Here is a 19,668-nt window from a genome sequence, read left to right as displayed (position 1 = left end):
GCTCTATGGACTGGCACCATGGACATCAGCTGGGAGCATGTTAGAAATGCAGAATCTTGAGCCCACCTCTACCTACTGAATCAGAATCAACATTTTAACAAAATCCCCAGGTAACTGATATGCACATTAAAGTCTGACAAGTCCTGGTCTACAGCCCTGTTTTTTCTAGGTAAAATTATAATTTTAATATGTTTTAATTGGAATCAAATGACCAATGATAGCCTGATATAAATTATGATAAATGAGAAATGATATCCTGAAATACATTAAAATAAAGAAAACACCTGGAGGATGGGTTAGGCATTATAATAAACACTGAATGATCAAAGTGGGAACTGTATTTCTCAGTTACCAGTATTCATTGCAATCAAATGTGTTGGGGTTTGCAGGATGCCTTGGGGCTGCTTAATGGGAATCTGGGAGTCTGCCACACTTCTTTAAGCAATGCTGGCTCGCTTAAGAGTGTGGCTGGATTCCCCATCACAGTGGAAAATCAGAACTGGGACTAGAAAAAAAAGGAAATACAGAAATGTGACCTCAAGTGGCTAGGCAAATGGGCCCAAAACCCCAAAACTACAAACTAAAACCCAAAGAACAAACTCAGCAGACAAGTGGGGAGAGGTCTGTCTAGAATCCAGATAAAGGTGGTAGTATTATGGGGGAAAAAATACTGAAAGATTTCAAGGATATCTTTTATTAAACATATAATCAGATGACAAAATCCATTAGGCACATATCAAAAAATCAGCTCAAAAGAACACTCACCGAGAAGAAAGGCTTGGCTTCCCACTCTTGCTGCAGCTGGTATAAATTCCTGGGCCATCATCAAAGAAGCTTCCAAGTGCCAACTTTTGTCGGATAGATTCTCTCTCATTTTTCTGTGCCTAAAATTTCAGGAAAATAAAACATGCCAATCAGTGGGCAGATATATCATAATCATAGGCAGTCTAAGTGCTAAGTTTCTTAGAACTGCAATATTAGATGAAAAATAAATAGGCCACAACATAGGAACATTTGAATTATTAAGAGCTGAAATTAAACCAGTCTCTCCTGGTTCCACCTCTGTGAGCAATTACAATTCTTCAGAGCCCTTTATGATCTCTAGGCTAGGAAATCACCATTGTGGTACCAAATGATTTTTATCAGGACAGAACTAAATTTTATTTGGTGCTGTAATCTTTCTTCTGCTTAGATGTGGCCTTTCCCTGGATCTTGTCTTCTTTATTCTTTATATTGACCCTTCAGCCTACCTTCTCTTTTGGCAAGATCATGAATTCATTCAACCAACATGTACAGAGCCTCTGCAAGAAGGCAAGTGCCCCACTACAATGCTGCAAACAGTTGAGGACAGCACAGCCCCTGCCTCCACTTAGCTTACAGTCTTGATGGGACTCTTGTACCCATCCTAGAGTTATTCTAATCTTACCAGGTTTAGGATGGAAGAAACCCTCTATAGCATCAGCAGAGTTCCAGTCGGGCCCATCTGTTTCACACTTAGAAGGGAAGTCAGGTCGGTGTGCATAGGAAAAGGAATTGGTAAACTACACTACTGTGATAATTTGGATATGTTTACAACACTTGGCTTCCCATAAAAACTCACCATGCTGAACTCTTAAACCCTTTAAACAACAGGAGAGAATTTAGAAATGATTTCCTTAGTTAAAAATAAAACAACTACAAAAGCCAAACATCATGAGTTAGACATCATGGAGTGAGAATGAGATTTTTGTTTCCTGTTTTGTGGGATGATGAAGGCTGGGAGAAGCACCATCTGACGTTCTGAACTGGGGGCTGAAGACTCTGCTGAGCACATAATATTATAAAACCCAGCTCAGGTGATTGGCTGTGGCCACTCCTGGCACGAGCGACCCTTAATTCTCCCAGTAGGAGCTTCTGAAGCCACCTCTGCTGCCACCAGCACACAGGAGTTCCATGTGACAACTCTGCCAGAGTGATAACACGCACAGTCTGGTGGGATGGTGGGCTGAGAAATGGCTTCATTTCGCCCCAAGTGAAAGGCACTATACTATAGGATAAGGTGGCTCCACCTAACATGGTAGTGACTAGTCACACGGGGCTATTTACATTTACATTAAAAATTATTACAAGTAAAAATTCAGTTTCTCAGTCATAGTAACTGCATTTCAAGAGCCACAGATGACTGGTGGGTACTGTGGCAGAGCATGAAGAACGGAATACATTACAGCACAGTGCTGCTAGGACAGAGATTCCCGATTGTCAGCTTCGAAGGGCTGCAGCAAAATTTCCTGTAGAGTCTTTACATTCCCATAATTTCTTGGTCTTTTGGCTAAGAGCAAGTGTAAAAATAAAAAGTACACATCTCCAGGCTTTAGCACCAGATATTTAGTTTTAATAGGTTTGAGAATGTGTACATTAAGGACAGCTCATCTCTATTATCCTTTTCTCTAACATTAAAAAAAAAATCCTTGGACACCACAGGCATTCTTTCAACTTTTACATTTAGCAATTGTATCTATATCCATCTACACAGCCATCCGCCCACGCTGGCACATACCAACAGAACTGTGTCATACAAGGGGCCACAGCCTGTGTGTGTGCATGCGCAGTACAGCCACAAAGTGAAAAACTGCTTTTATACACTTACAGATGTGACACTGATGTCGTACTGTTTACGGGTCTAGCACCGCACTGCCTGAGAAAGTAATCATATGGTTTTAAAGGCAGGCAAGAATGCTTTTAATTTCACTAACCACTTGCAACTGTGCTACTGGGTGCCTTAATTAAAACAACCCACCCTTCCAGATATGCAGGGCTGGTACTTGTGATGGTTTTGCCAAAACGGAACCTCATCCCTTGACATCTTTATATAAAACAAATACATTTCAAAATCCCAAACTCCGCCATGCAGATTTAGTGTAGTCAGTGAACCTATTTCTCAGTCCATATGACAGACAAACGTAATCGTCACCCAATACCATCTATAGTCAGAACACTGTTGAGTGGAATCAAATAGCCAAAAATAAAATCAGCAGATAACAACATAAGTGTTAATGACTAATGTTCAACAACATGCTTGTGTCCAACACTAGCCTGGGGTCTGGAAGAGGTTTTATTTAAAGAAAACAAACACCGATCCCAGGTGTGAATGTGTGAACATACCCTTGATTCCACGTCTGTTTTTCCTGATTTATCTGGCATGCTAGAGCTGTAGATATTGGCGAAGGCCTTAAAAATATTTCTATTTACATTAATTACAATCTTTTATACTTGAATACTTCATTAACAGCTTAAAGAGGCCTGTTTCACAAAATGCAGTCTTTCCCCATTCTTCCTCCCCATCCCCTGGATCCCAATGAACAAATCCAGAAAAGTTATGAAGAATATAAATACCATCCATAATCCCATCAGATCATTGCTAACATTTTGGTATTTTTGATATATTTATTTCTAGTTTTTTATCTTATGTATAAAAATATGTGTATTTTTCCCTTTTATAAAACTGAGATCATATTGCTTATTATACTTTAAGAATTTTCCTCATATTCACTTAATATTCTATAAAAACACAATTTTTAGTGGTTGCAGATCATTCTATCCTATGGAGTTACCTTCTATTGTTAGTTGGGTTGTATCCAAAAAAACAACATAGAAGTTAGCATTTTTACATAAACCCTTGCCCACATGTCTGATTATTTCCTCAGGATAAGTTTCCGGAAGTGGAATCACCAGATCAGCTGAGTGTGAACGTTTGTTGAGGCTCTTGGCACATCTTGTCACACTGCTCTAGAGAAAAGCTGCTCCGATTTACATGCCCACCAGCAATGTAAACAGTGCAGCTTTCGCTACGTCCTGGCTCACACTGAGTATTTTCACTTAAAAAAATAAATGCAGTTGCTTTTAATTTGATAGGCAAAAAGTGGTGTTCTTTTTAATTGCTTAGATTACCAGTGAGATTAAATATTTAAATGACTTTTTAGTTACTGTACTTGCTTTCCTCTGAATCATTTACTCTTAGCTTTGCTTATGTTTCTATGCAGTTCTGAGAGTTTTGAAAATGTTATATGAAGCACATTATTAGTCCTTCTGAGTTTTAAATCTAAGTGTTATGTAGTCAAGTCAATAGCTTGCTTCTTCTGAAGTGTGTTGCTGGCTTTGTGCTTGGAAAGCCTTTCCTAGTCCAGAGATAAAGAATCGCACTTGGTGATGGAGGATTAAGTGGGAAAATGTATGTAACTTGTTTGGCAGCAGTACCTGGCCTGTAGTAATGTAAATGTTTGATAAATGGTATTTACTATCGTTAATCCTCCAACAGTTCCTGCTTTGAAGATGAGGCACCGAGAGCACAGGAAGGTGCCCCTACTGTTCGACAGGAGAGCCAGGATTCCAGTCCATCTCCCTGACGCTGCATCTTTTTGTCCTGCCACATCACATGACCAAACTGATGGGTGAGGTGTCCAGGCTAGTGACGGTGACACTGTGTTGGAGAGACGACATGAGACCTAGTGAGGTACGGCTTTTCTTTACTGAGATGGACGTGATACTTTCTCAGAAAAGGAGAAAAATGGGACAGCAAAACACACATACCCAGGCCCAGCCATAACCACAAGCACCTTCCATCAGAGCTGCCCTCCTCGACACCACTGCTCAGTCTTCCTCTTCACAAAATGGGATTCCCAACATCTCAAGTGACTGTGATTCAACAGACTAGTCAGTTTTCCTCTTTTAAAATTCAACAGCTGACACTATTTTCCCTGCAGCTGCCTACATGCGTAAAGAGTGTGTGTGTGCGTGTGTGTGCACACGCGTGCGCACACATGAGCATGAGCAGCTTCAAATCGTTTTGTTCTCTAATGAATTATACCTGGAGGGCAATTAACATCTGTCCTTCAATCCCCCAAAGCCCAAAGATGCCCCAGGGGGTGGGACAGTGAAGTGTGCAGGAAAAGGAAGGGGTGGACTCCAGACTACACTGTTCGGCTGTGCTTGTAACATGTGGGCCACATCCACTCCTAAAGCTGCCTTGGGAAACACCTTCGTAAAACAAAAGCAAAACATCCAAAATGGATACCCGTAGCAAAAGCAAACAGACAGCTAAGGAATAGTGGCTCATCACCCTGAGACAGAAGAGCTATTCAAGCCCTAGATGAGAGTAAAAGTACACTAGGAACTCACCATTGTCCAGCCACAGGCAGTTTTTGTCCTCGCCTGTCGCTGAATTCCCTGCTGCCAGCCTCGGCGGCTGGGCAGATAAGGCTCCCAGTGGCTTTTGAGGGGGCCATGAGAGCCATACCTCTCAGAACACAAACCATGCAGAACTTTTGGGCCCCAAACACCAATACTCAGCCTTTCGCATTGTGCCACTGTTCTCTGCAATTATCCAAACTTGCTAGGAACAAAGAGGGGTGTTTGGTAAAAGAAACAAAAAGCAAAATGTTCTGAGGCAGACAAGTTTACTCTAACATTTATAGACAGACATTGAGTAGATATTGTCCTTCTCCAAATCTAGTATGTCGTCTGCTAAGTCCTTTCCAGGTGTTCTCCAGGATGCAGCGTGTACCACCCCTTACACGCTGACACCATTCCCAAGGCCCTTCTGGCCCTGCCTCTGCCCCTCTGGCCCAGTTATCTTTGTTGGCAGTGTCATGGTGTCTCTGGTGTGAAATGTGACAAAACTAAAATCAAAATGGAGTCAGCATAGCTAAACAACTAAAATGGAGCCGGGAGGCCACGAGGACAGTCTGCACGTGTCAGCAGACACAAACTGCATTCCTGAGACCATTTGTTATGAACTTACATGGACAGTTGCTGTTTCTGGCTGTAGCAACCACTGAGAAACTCAATAGTTTACAAACTTTTCTTCTGCCTCCAATCACAAAATGTTCAAAACAACTCAAGTAAGTTAATTAACTTCCTGCTCCTTACCTTTAAAAATCCTAAACTTTGTCAGCATTTAGGAGCACAATTTGGGTTGCTACCTAAATCTGTGTCTCCCAGACTGCAATCCCTAAGACCCCAGATAAATGCCAATAATTGTTCTACAGCTTTGCCTTCCTTTGGTTGACACTGGTCTCTGAAGCAGAGGCCACCTAGTCTTACACTCATCTGCACACAAATTTTTAAGTGGAAGACTGGGCATCTTCTGCATTTCTGAAATTTACTTAATCCACAAACTGTATTTTTGTGGGGGCAGCTGCAGGGTCCCTAGGGTTCTCAGGAACACACTCTGGGAAATAACATCCTACGCCTAAACCTAAAGCCAGCTGGTGCTCAGGGCACTGCAAACAGCTGCTTCCTTCTGCCTCCTGTGCAGATGGTGAAACCCACGTAGCCAGAAAGGACCTGTCTGGCCGAGAGGAAAGGGTTCCTTATACTCCCCAAAGGAGAAAGATACTTAAAATAGCGTGGCCTGGAGAATCGGGATCCAACTGATGTGAATGGCACACTAGTGCTGTGGGATAAAGGCAGACGTAAGCTTGGGAGCAACAACAATCTGGGCCTGGACAGTAATCAGTTGTGGGCAAGGGGAGTAGGAGAAAGGACAGTTTCCTGTCTTGTGTTTCCTTCCTGGATGACCTTCCCCTCCTCCCCAGCTCCATCTGTTTCTCCCTTGCACCTGTTCACCTTCTGTTACTGGATGTGCTTGTTTCGTAATGCTGACTGAGCATCCGATTCACTCCAGGCCCTGGAAGACACCACTTTCCGCATCCTCCTTCCTGCTGCTCAATGGGCAGAGCTTCTCACACCTCAGGGGACATGTGAGCAGCCCAGGGGGGCTGGTTCAGGCGCACATTCTGAGTCAGGGGCAGACCCTGAGACTCTGCACTTCTAACAAGCCCCAGGAATTGAAGGGGTTGGAGGTCTCACAGAAGGCCCTCCCTTCCTAAACTGAAGAACCCTCAAGGGGTTGAGCACACTTTCCCTATCTTCTGCCAGGGTGTTACAGGCCTCAGGGAATGCCTGTTTGGGGAGTGAAGTAAACCCTTTCCACCAAAGGGAAAAAGGAAAGCAATGTGTCACTGAGGAGAAACTTCCTCAGGACGGAGGCTGTGTAGTTTCAGAAACTGACGAGCACCCTGGTCCTCCACGGCGTATGCGGACACTTGGGGTGCCGGGAGGCTCCTGGGACACTGGCGTGCCAGGTGCAGAGGTGCACAGGCAGGCACAGGCACAAAGTGGCTCTCCCTCAGTCACTTTTTTCTTTACAACAGTAGCTCTCAAGCCTGGAGGACTTGTAAAAACACAGACTACTTTTCTGATTCGGAAGGTGTGGGGAGGGGCCGAGAAAGGGCATTTCTGACAAGTTCTCAGCAGCTGCTGCTGCTGGTTCAGACCACGGCTGCGAATCACAGCTTTGAGATCAAGCGGCTGGATGAAACGGAGTCTGTTATTCTTCAGTGGAGCACTAATCTGTTCCATGTGGAATGTCCAGACTCTGACCCAGATGGGTTTCATTTACAGCTGTCTGGCCTCTGCCAAACCCTTGCCAGGATGCCTGTTTTGAAGCAATTAATGATCCCCTTGCTTCAGTGCAATCTATTGCCTAGTGATATCTGGCATCATCGCCATTAGCAGCATCCACCAGGGAATGCAATTGGGATTCTGGAGCTTCCTGTGGAAAAGTACTCTTCCTCTAGAAAAACAGTAGTCTCTCTTATTTCTCTCCTTAGCTTATAAGGGAGACAGCTTTACTGTAGCATTTATAGGCAGCATTCCAGTGCGGAGGAGTCTGAGGCTTTTAAACATTAGGAACCAGAAGTACAGAACTTATTTAAATGTTCATTAGGCAAATTTTAATAACTTTCTTTAAAATAAAAAAAACAAAATGAAAAACCAAATAAGTTGATGGTACTTACTAATTTTTTTCCCACTGAAACAACCATGGGTTTGTCACTCTATGAAAATATGGAAACACCGTTCTATAAGAAAACCAATTTTATGCTTTTGAATGTCAAGATGCATAACTAACTACTTGCTAAGGCAGATTTTTTCAAGTTCTTGAATTTTATTTTGTCTCCTGGAAAGAGCTTTTCAATTATTAGTGGCAATATAAATTAAACAGTCTAATATCTTTCCCTTGTATCACTAAATGGAATATTAAGTCTGGACATTTTCTTTTCAGTTTATATTTCTGACATTTTCCATTTCAAACTCTTACATTAAACAATTCATAAAGGTTTCCTGAAAGGCTGTTGAAATTGCTTATCTTTGCATCCTCATACCTATCTGCCCAAAGAAGAACTCTGGACAGATGTCAGGCTGGGCTGCTGGGCAAGGCTGAGGCCTGGGTGTGGCTTGCTCAGCATTGATATTCACAGGCGAGCTGGCCTTGGATTCCTAAAGTCCAGGAAGGGGCAGGCAAGGGGAAGGACTGTAGGGTCCAGGGCCTTCTGACACCCACTTTATTTGAGAACTGACTGACACAAGGGTGTTAGGATGCCAAGGACGGAGATACACAATCAGTTAAACTTGAGGCTAGTTCTGCCTACTGGCTGCTTTCCTCCTCCTCCTGCTACAGGGAAGGGAAGCCATAGAGACAGAGGCAGGCAGGCAGAAGGGCTGCCCTGCACAGTTCCCAGCGCTTGAATTCTGATTGTCACGGACCAGAGCAAAGCTATTTAACAAACACCTAAGGAAGAAGTTCAGTAGCTACTTGCTGTCTGAATGGGAACTTTGGTGAAAGTAAAGGAGCCCAAGGTACAATCCACAAAGATGACTGCTGTAGAAGTGTCTCAACATTACATTTGAAAGCGCTACAGTTGAAGACTAAACTTTTCCTCCCTTGTGTGCAGCATACCCAAAGCATGAGCTGCTGGGAGCATCTTGAGCTTGTTCTGGCTCCCAAATGACTGCCCAGAGACTACTTTTTAACAAAGTACACTGTTGTCTGGGGACTCTTTTTTTATCAGGTGACATTTTAGAAGTCAGCATACCATCACAGTCATTCTGATTCACTGCCAGAACACAGTTGTCCCAAACACCTGCTGTGTGGTCATGAAACAGCCAGACCTCAATCAAACGCCTGGAAGTTGGTGTCCTCAATTTCCCATGTCAGCATGGGCTTAGCATCTGGGAAAGCCAGACACAGGTGCATGGCTAGATAGAAGGCAAGGAGTGCATGAGATCTGGGGGCCCAAAGACCCAAGTTATCATCTGTCCTCTGACACTTACTAGTGCAGGTTAAGGAAACTCTTTTAAGTCTCAGGTTCTTTTTTTAAGGAAACGGATAATGATACATATCTTCTAGGTTATTCTAAGGATCAAATGAAATACTACACAGAAAGTGCTTGGCATAGTGCTTGGCCCAGAGAGAAACTTATATTATAAATTGGTAGCTGTTGCTACTGTTAAAGACAGGCTGGTGAAAAGAGTAGAGAAAGGAATAAGAGAGAGCCAGAAATGTCCAGAACAAGCAAATCCTTGAGAGAAAGTAGATTAATGCTTGTCGGGGGGAGAGGGGAATTGGAAGTATTTGCTACTCGGCACAGGGTTTCTTTTCGGGGGTGATGAAAATGTCGACGTAGGTAGCAGTGGTTTACATCACCTTATGAATATACTAAAAGCCATTAAAGGTTATACTTGAAATGGTGAGTTTAATGGTATATGAATTATATCTTATATGTATATCATGGTGTATGAATTATATATCTCAAACCAGACATGGTTTATTTTTTTTAAATTGCGATATAATTCACATTCTGTACATCTGGAAAATCTGGTTACCCAAAACAACCCATTCCCAGCCCACGGGGGCCCACCAGTGTGCCAACGGGTTATGCGACAGGAAGAGCCCTGAACCAGGAGCCGAGGCCTCACAGTCATAACATCTAAGACCAAGCCGGCCAATTCCTCCCTCGAAAGAAAAGCAGACCCAGGCCCACAGAGCGGAGGAGATTGTCCCCAGGTGGCTGAGGTGGGGCTAAGCTCCAGGGCTCAGCAACTTCACAGAGCTCCTCAGCTATTCAGCCCTCACAGGCAGGAAGACGTGAGGGTTAATGGAGGTCGACGGCGGCTTTTCCTCAGTAATTGTGTGGGGAGGGCAGAGCTCTTGTCTGGAATGGCAGCTGGCATTCTGTGTTCCTGTTTATTGCAGTTTATCTCAAGCAGTCATTTCCATTCACCTTTTAAAAAAACATGAGGCACAGCTGTGGCTTCACTTTAAATATTGTTCCTTCCAGCCTTTTAATTTTTTCACGGGCTCCTCCCTAATCTTTCACTATAATTGGATGCACAGCACTGGAGACAGCACCGCTGAGAAACAAAGCGAGGCGAGCCGGCTTTGCCGTCCTCCGACCACGCGCAGCCCTGTCCGCAGCTCCTTCATCTGCCCAGAGAAGCCTGGGGACAGAAGGCACGCCCAGCTGCCCCATGTCCGCTCTGCTCTGGCACAAAGTGGGAACCAGTTTTTGTCGTCTGCTAAATTTTCTTGATTTCCTTTCTCTCTCCATCAGTGTAAGTTGGATCTTGCCCCAGCCCCGAGATGGCACAGGCTGCACGTTTTCTAGGTCAACTCTGGTTATCTGAATCTTCTTACAGGCCACAGCAATTCCACCTTAGCTTATTTGCTTGTGTGCCTCCCCATGTGGACTGCAAGCTCTGTGAGGGAAAATTTAGTCTCCTGCGTGCAATGCCAGGGACACAGAAGGGCTCTTGGTGAGCAATGGCAAAAGGAATCAGGACGTGGACCCGCATACTGTGTGCTGCTGTGGTCCTGGAGACCATAACTATGTGGGTCTTGACCAGAAGGTCAGAGGTCGCTCAGAGCAAGGCAGGGCAATAATGGACTGAACACACACATCTGGGATTCTGTCCAGGTGCAGGCTTTCCTTCCTAAAAACGAACATCTGTTTCCTGTTCAGTACAGTTTTATTACTATTACTGAACAAACCAGAGATCCTTAATGAATCATCTTCTTACCATCAGGACCTTCCCCAAGGAAAGGAACAGAGGCATATGCTCTTTTCCTTCCTTTGCCTCAGTGGAACCTAATTTTAGTCACTGGAAGGTGACCTTTCCCCCTGAAGGCTGTCTGCCTGACTTTAAAACAACCCTGTAAAATAATCCCTACACACATGTGGCATTTATTAGTGTGACTGGTATAGGAAATTCTAGTGTCCCTAGGCAGGAGTATAACAATTTTCCAATTATTTTTGACAACTTGCCTCAAAGCATTAGGAGGTAGAAGAAGAAATTATTAAAACTTAAATTTTTACTTATATTTCAAACATTTTGTTTAAAAAATATCTATTTGTGTATATTTTGTATACACACATATTTTTACCATACCATATGAATAAAATATATGTATATTAGAGTCATGGGCTCAAAAACATTTTACTGATGGATACAAGATCAAAAGAGCCTGAGGACCACTGCTTTATAGAGTCTAATTAAATTTTCTACTTAGTCAACTGAACAGCAAAACCATTAGAGGAAAAAACTTGGAAAAGGAAGGTTTTAATTAGGAAAAGCTATTTTTATACTAGTAACAGTTTCCCCATTCTTTACATCTTAAAGAGAGCATATGATGTCCTGTTTTACTAGAAGTTTTCAGTGAAATGATCAAGAGTATTTTTTAGCATAATGAAGTTTTCATAGTAACCATGATATACATAGATTTGAAATCACTTCGCCTGAGAAAGGCAGTTAAACAGCTGAAATGACAAGAGAAGGACTCTCACGTTTAGGATCCAGACACTCTGCCCTGATCTCTGAGAATCCTACACATCTAGGTGTTCCACCTAGTGGTTTCTGGAACTAACCTATTAGATACTCTCTCCTGAAATCACACATGGCACTCTATTGTCTTAGTTAGATGACGGATTGCACAACGTAACTCTCTTTGGTTGCTGACGTTTTAAAGCTACTTGAGCCTCTCGTGTTTGTCACTTCAGTCAGCGCTGTATCGGGGGCAGGCTTATCACCGTGCGCTCACTCCAGGCATCTGGGCTCTCTCAGTTTCTAAATAGGCTAAAACTACACCGGTCATGAATTTTTTTGTTGTTGTTATTGCAAGAGCAATGGTATGTCTTTCATTTTTCCTTTACTTTTCTGAGAAACACTTTGACAAAAGGAAATAGTGGCCAGTCCTTCGGCACTGAAAATAGAGATGGAATGAGAAGCGTGCACTTACTCTTCAGGGCTGGGTAAGTGACTGATCACAGAGTGTCCTGGCCTCTGCCGCACACCTGCCTCTGGCAGAGGGACAGCTGAGAGGTGTCAGGGTCTCAGGGCTCTGCACACTTGTCACCTGGGGCACCCACTCCCTTCCTGGGGACCACAAGGGAAGAGAGACCCCCAGGGCAGCATGGCAGGCCGTACAGACCTCTTCTACATTTTTTAAATTTCAGCTTCTTGAGAGAGAGCATAAACTAATGCGAACTGCGCTAAGAAGTAAAGAATATACTTAAAATATCCCACATACTCACACACAATTATGTACATAAGACAGAAAATGCCATCTTTTACATTATTATACTTTAAGATCTAAGATGACAGAAGCTTTTTCTGGATTTCACTCTGGGGGAAAAAGTTAATGATATTTGATCAAATAAAAACCTTAGCAGCAAATTTTACTGTTTTAGGAGGCTGTACTATATTTGCCTCTCAGGGAAAAGAGGTCTCACTTTCCAGGTCCATGAGAAGGGCTCTTATTCTTCATATGTGTAGTGTTGTGACCTTGTGATACTTGACTTGCGGAAAATAGTAAGGAGAAAGGACAGTGTGTGTTTAACCTTCTGTGGACAGACAAGCATATACTTGTAGCTTAATTTCATGACCTCACCCATATAACTACAGCTATTTTTACTTGGGCCTGTTATTACCAGATAAAACATTCCAAAAATATGTCTACCAACTTTCAAAAGAAAAGGCAGGCAACGAATTAGCAGATACTGTTTCTAAAACTCCATACTCGCTTAGTAAAGTTTTCTATTTTTCATTGTTAAAAAAAGTCAAACTCAGAAAGATAGGTTAAACATTCTAGTTATTATTTATTGTAGGTGAACTGTCAACATATGTCAATGATTTAAAAAAAAAATTATTCCTTTACATAAAAAGCCTAGCAACTAAATGCATAATATGTTTTTCAACTTCAGAATAACAACACGTGTATGTCAGTTATTGCTATAATATATTAATACGAGCTTGGAAAAGCAGAAGGAAGAGCTTTCTCAGCTTAATGCATTCTTTTCTGTGCATTTTGCTTGCCTGAATATATTGTGGCAATGGCCTCTGAGTGTGGAATTTGGCCATTCCTCAAGGGTGATTTTTCTCTGAGTTAGAAAAATGGTTCAATTGTTTACAAACAAAAGAGCTCTCCCCCCACTTACCTTTTTATAATTCCCCTCCATATCCAATGGGGATTCTTGACTGATGATGTCATCCATTCCATCACTGTCCAAATTCATCCTTCAACTCTTAGAGTTTCATTTAAGAAATAACCTCCCATGAATTCTGATAGGCTGACAAGCCAAGTGCCCAGTACCCTGCTTACTGCTTGTGCTGACTTGGAGAGCCAGCTAAGAGGCTGTGCCCGGCTGTGCATGTCCTTGTCCCTGCTCTGTCCCAGAGACACCGCCCTGCCTGGCCTCCCTGGTGTGGCCTGTGCTCTGCCAGTGTGGGGCAGCTGCTCTTCTCCAAGGCTCACTCTGCCCCGACTCTCAGCTTATTGAGTGTCCAGCCTTCCCACTGTCCGCTGTCACCTTCCCCTCGATGACCTGGCCTGGATTCCTCTCCACTGCACCTTTCCTACCCCTGTCAAGGAGAAGCTGATTCAATCCCCTAACTCCCTGGCTCAGGGCTGAGTGTGGATAGAGCCCTGCGAGGAAACCAGCAACCTTATTTGAACCAGAGTAGTGTGGGGGATAAAAATAGATGCAAAAATCCAGCCTCGCAGACTTCAGTAGTGTGTTAAAAGCCGGGTTCCCATGACAAAATAAAAACAGTATAATTTAAAGGCTAACCTGTAAGACCAATATTTGCTTTTTTTCTTTTTCCCATAACTAATAATTTCTTAAAATCAGATGTAAAAGTCTCATCTTCTGGTAGCAGCCCCAGCACAGGAGGAAGTTTATTTCTAACACAGAGAAGGACCCCTCTGCCCCAGGATCAGTGCTTTGTTCTATTAATATAGGCAAGAGAAAAAGAACCATCAACTTTCCTTAAAATTCAGCCACTGGTGGGCTTTTTCACAAAAGAGGATGTTTCTTTCTGTTGCTTTCTCTACCCTTTTCTCATGGCTTTTGGTTTTGCTTACTGGCTTTCCATACAGAGAAGGGAAGGCCCACAGCTGGAGGGTGTTTTCCTGTAAGAATCAGACAAACAGAAGTGCACACACAGACACACACTCATCATTTTTGAACTACCACTGCCATAAACTAAAAATTACTCACTATTCGTTAATTTAAAAGAAGTTACTGTTTTCAGAAGAAATGGACCAAAGAAGAATTCAGAGGCCTAGGCTCCATTTAGCAAACCATCTTGTGCTACGACCTGTTCTGACAGAAAGCAGCAGATGGGCTGGTCAATGCATTTTCCAGCAGGAATTTTTGACCAGCCTCTGTGCTGCTAAGAACAGAATTCTAAGGTGAAAATGCCATTCAGGAGAGTCTTTTGGCACCTGAACCTCTGCTGACATGTCCACATTCAGTTGTCTGCTTCTTTCTTTTTACAAATTTTTTAAAAGTTCAATGTGTAGAAGCTTTGTGGCATAAACATGTCTCACTGTAGTTTACCACAGCCCTGCTTCTATAAGGCACATACGCTCCTCTGCAGTCTCTGGCCCAAACCCACACCCTCCCCTGACTCCCTTCATTGCCCCCCTCAGTTCCCAGGAGAATGACTTGTGCATTTGCCAGACAGTATATGACAAGCTGTCCCTCATGAGCCACACCTGCCTTTGGGCAAGGTGTCTCCCTGGTAGACAGCTCTCTTGTCTTTGTTTCCTCCAGACCCCAGGAGCTTCACTCCAGAAAAGGGTCCCACTATTTGCACGCAAGAAACCCAGAATACCTTCTGGGCCTGTGAGGCAATGCTGGGCACTCAGGGCTGCCCCAGTGTGGGGGTTCCCAATATCAAAGGGTTCTCCAAAGCTAATGGAGAAAACCAAGTATGCCTTATTTGGAAGGACTGTGTGTATAGTAAATCCTTCCAAAGGAGGTTAGCTATGCATCTTATTACATGACATGTATTAACATCATAATGATAGCTTCCCATTACTGAGAGGTCGCTCTGTGCCAGGCACTTTACACATGCCTCTTACCTATGTCTTTAATCTGCACAGTGGTTATTAACTACCTCTGGAGTAGATACTATTATAATTGCATTTTACAGCTGAATGAGAGCCCAGTGAAGTTAGATAACTTGCCCAAGGAGTGGCAGCTTTGAACTGGGGCCCTCTGCTTCTGTGGCCCACATTCTGAATGGGCATGCTAGACCGCTTCCCATGAGCTGCCTCAGAAACAACTGCACACAATAATCAAGCATAGCTTTTAAAAATCAGGGTTTACTACAGAAAGAATTCTGGTAGCCCTCACATAACAGTATCACGTACTGAAACGTTTTACAAATTGCATGTCTGGAACACCCAGCATGTATCGCCACTGTCCCCTGCCGATTAGACCCCCAAGAGATGAAACAAAAACTCCTTCACTGATGGTCATGACCTGACACACCATACAGCGAATTCTCCTTTCTGGTTCTCCACGGTGCTCTTAGCACCACTGTGGCTTCCTTCCAACAGCTGTTGTGGCTTCAGGCCTTTTCTAAGGGGGCAGGGATTTGTGCTGTTTCATCTTGTTTTCCCCAAACATCTAGACACTGCCTCACACACATAAGTGGACAATGAAGGGCTGTTGAATAAATACATGGGCAGGGGAGAAATGTACATGTTGCTTAAAATGTTTCCTCTAAATGCTGTCCACCGGAGGAAACACTGATAGTTCAGATTAGTGCTTTCCAACCTACATCTTCTGAGGAAACCACATTATGTTCGAAAGGTAAAAATGGGTCTGCTGGGGTTGAAGGAGGGGGTTACCACAAATTTCAGGAATTTCAGTCTCTTACCTACGTTATCATCCTAATCCAGTTAACTATTTATAATCAAGAGAAAACATGGGTGACATTATGAAAATTTGGAGATTCTAAGACTCAGTGAAATACATAAAACTATAAGCCTAGTTACTAACATCTTTTTAATTTTAACAGCATGAGCTTAAATATAGTTAGAATGACTGAAATCTATTAACTATGTGTTTGTGTGTGTATATATATTTATACACATACATGCACATATATACACACACACATATATGCACATATATTGATAACAGATTCTCTCTTGGAGAAGGGCATCTCAAAATCCAAGATGGAACTTTCCTAGCCAAACATCAGCAACAAGGACTAGTACTAACAGAGTAGTTAAGACCATCCCTTTCTTCTAGCCTCTGCCTTTTCTTGTCACGAGTGGATCTCAAGGAAGTACTATGTAGGGACAGGTGGTAGAGCATCTCCTGAAGGAGCTGTACCACCACTATCTGGATGACTTATACCAGCTTAAAATAGCTGAAATTTTCCTATCTGGTGCACTGATCTTTGGTGATTTCTAGAGTTTTGTGATGCAAGGGTGTGTCCTCTGGTTATAGCATCTGTATCACCTGTGGGCTTACAGGAAATGCAAGCTCTCGGCTCCCACCCCAGACCTACTCAATCAAACTGCACTTTTAAAAGAGCTGTAGGATTTTTGTATGCATGTTACATTTTAGAAGCACAGTTTAGATCTTGAAAAAATTTATTATAAGCCATTATCCTTCTTTCATATTTCCTGGCTGGTGGCAAAGACCCTGACTTCAGATGCTGGGGAGCAACACTATAATTAATTTACCCTCGAGGAGGTCCAAATGAATACAGCAAAGACAAAACCCAGCACCTTGGAACACCTGAGCTGAGTACAGTGTCTGGTGGCTTTGCAGCAGCTCTGCAAACAAGGGGATAACAGCCACCCAAGTCCTTCCTATAGAGAATTTTCTCTGGCTTCAGAATTTTTTGCAGCCTTCTCTAAAATGAACCATGCTGGCAGAACATGAGCCCAAATACTAATGCTTTCCTTTAGAAAACACCCCCATAGCCACTTATCATCCTTGAGGTTAGGAGGGCCTCCTCTCACTCCCTGCCTTGAAATTCAAGGACTAAAATGGAGAGCTTCGTTTCCTGTCAAGCCATGATCTGAACGGCAAGATGTGTTGGTCACGTGAGCTAATGCTTTTAAATGATCATTATCGGCCACTGGTGGAAATTACTGATTCTGAAAACACTGACCACATTACTGGGAAATCACTTACATATTGTCAAAAGATTTTCCTATTCATAGATGGAAAGCCTTGTACATCCTGATTAACCCTTCAGCAACCCACTGCTGGCCCTTCAGCCTTAACAGCCAAATTCCATGTGCTATCCACACTAATACCTGATTTATAATCTCTTTTCAGGTGAACTATTTAATTTTCTTCTGTTCCTCTAAATTTGCTTTGCTTTTCAGTTAAGGTATTCTGATGGCTAGATAAGCCATGAAAATGTGCAGGCGATTTTTAAGTGGACTTTTTAGAGCAGGTTCAAAAACTGAAATAAATCAGGGTGGAAGAGGTGAAGTGTTGGGAGCAGACAAGAAAACCTGATGACCTCAGACCTAGATCTTTCTGTGAAACTGAAAACCTGAGTACAGGAAAGTCAACTGTGGTCCCTTTGATGGCCATGCCCCAGCTTTCAGGTGGGACCAGGATTAATGCTCTCATTATGTTTCTCTGTGTTCTTAGCATTCTTTCCTCATTAATGGCTCTCCTATGCTGAATGTCACGAGGCTTTTCTGATGTTTTCCTCTGAATTCAAGCAGTTTTGTCAAAGTACTTACCCTCAGAGTACTTACGTGGTAGTTGTAATGTTTCTCTATAGTGCATAGGGGAATCCTAAGTACACCAAAGTTTCAAATTTTCCCTTGGTATAGAGGATAAAAATAAATAATAGGATATGGCTCTACTGGGATATGTCTCTATTAATGTTGAGTTCTACATGTGAAGTTGTGATTAGTTACCCAAGATTGTGTGTGTGTGCGCATGGATGTGGGGTTTCTACTCCAAAAATCATGGATGCACTTACTGTGCCATAGAGATGTTCCTTCCTATCCCCCTTCCACACCCCCTTGCCAAGAGAAAATACTCGATGTTTGGCTTAAAATCTGTGCTGCATATGTACTTCTTAAAATCACGTGATGTCTGAATCATGATGTTTGAGGCCCCAAGTGCTACTTTAAATAGGAATGATGTGTTTGTACTAAATTTCTATTTTAGATCAGGCCTATAATGAAGCTCTGTTAAAATTATTTTTTTCTTCATTTGGGCACCTATTACTGAGTTGCTTTGGTGGTAAAACATATGAAACAGATTTTCAGATATCTTGGCTAAAAGTAAGTGCAAATGATTTTGTCTTCAGAATTCTTACTTTTTTAAGCTGATAGATTTGTACCACATCCTCAGAGAAAGACAACCATATATTAGCCAAGCAAAACAATTGGAAGACAAAGTATTCTTCAACACTATTAACCATGGGAAAAATTTTTTCCAATCAGAAAAAAAAAAATCTATAGACTATGACAGAAATTGTTTCACTGAACTTATATTTAAAATCCTGTATCAAATAGTGCACAAAAATGCTCTGATATTCCCTTTTCCACTAGGTCAATATATTTTTCCCTGCTGTAGATGAAACCAGGCTTAATTTGTGCAGAATCTTAAATTAACTCAAATTTGATATCTTGTTTTCTCATTTACAGGAAGAAGGGGTTGGGAAAGGAGCCTTCACTTGGCCTGGTGTCAAAAGGGACAGAATATATTTCCTTTCTTTTGTTAACCATTAAATAACCCACTAGAATCCAGGCATGTTTACCACTTTCTCCAGCAAGAATTTAAAAAATATCTTGAGGTACTACTTAAATTGATATACTCCCTAGTTTTATCATTGGAAACCGATATAGAGCATCTTTATGTGCTGTGCATGACACTTCAATTGGGCTGAAATATTTTGCCTGACTTGGTGTTTCAGGAGGCAGTAAAATTATCACTGTGTGATAAAAAGATTAAAACTTTGCAAAATTCAATATATGAAGAAAGGCAGCTTGGGGATGAGTTCTTGCCTCAACTGACCATAGGTGTTTTGGAAAAATGCTTGGGATAGGCCATGGGGCCCACCCTTGGAAAATCTCTGGCTGAAAGAAAAGTAGGTATGGAGGCAAGTGCTTGATGTACTGCCTCTGGGAAGGCTGGGATGTCTGTCTCATTTAATTTGTTTCTTGCCCTAGGTCCCCCATTTTGGCACATGGGGTGCTTGAAATGCTGGCAAGAGGCTCATAAATCAGATATGAAGGGTGCTGGGGTCAGCTTCACTAACTCCCTGTTGCATTTCACGACCTGAGCTTCTCTCTGGAGTCATGATGGGAAATCCTGCTCCTAGGGACTTAGAACAGCACCACATGCAGAAAACAGAATTCAGTATAACATTTACGGAACACATGCTCTGTGTTGAGGGCAAGAAATTAAATAAGACTCTTGTTTTCAAGAAGCCTGCTTGCTGTCTAATAGGGTAGACAGACAAGTCACTAGCTATAAATGGGTTTGAACAGATTTAAAAACAAAGGGCACT

General features: G+C 42.5%; 1 protein-coding gene across 5 annotated transcripts in view; it reads right to left on the bottom strand.

Annotated features, from left to right (window-relative positions):
* The window catches only part of SCHIP1 (schwannomin interacting protein 1), a 146,004-nt gene that overhangs the window by 25,672 nt on the left and 100,664 nt on the right, over positions 1-19,668 (bottom strand). For 3 of the 5 annotated variants that reach the window (XM_036904085.2, XM_036904084.2, XM_036904089.2), the window contains one exon: positions 766-884. In XM_036904085.2, coding sequence (XP_036759980.2) covers positions 766-884 — 119 coding nt within the window. Of the gene's footprint in view, positions 1-761; positions 885-13,310; positions 13,743-19,668 lie in introns of those variants that run through there. The other 2 variants (XM_036904088.2, XM_057499648.1) reach the window with 2 other exon arrangements.

The sequence above is a fragment of the Manis pentadactyla genome, chromosome 1, assembly GCF_030020395.1.
Source record: "Manis pentadactyla isolate mManPen7 chromosome 1, mManPen7.hap1, whole genome shotgun sequence".
In the NCBI taxonomy this organism is placed as follows: domain Eukaryota; kingdom Metazoa; phylum Chordata; class Mammalia; order Pholidota; family Manidae; genus Manis; species Manis pentadactyla.
Note: the sequence above shows the minus strand (reverse complement) of the source record. Positions and strands in the feature narration are given on the sequence as shown.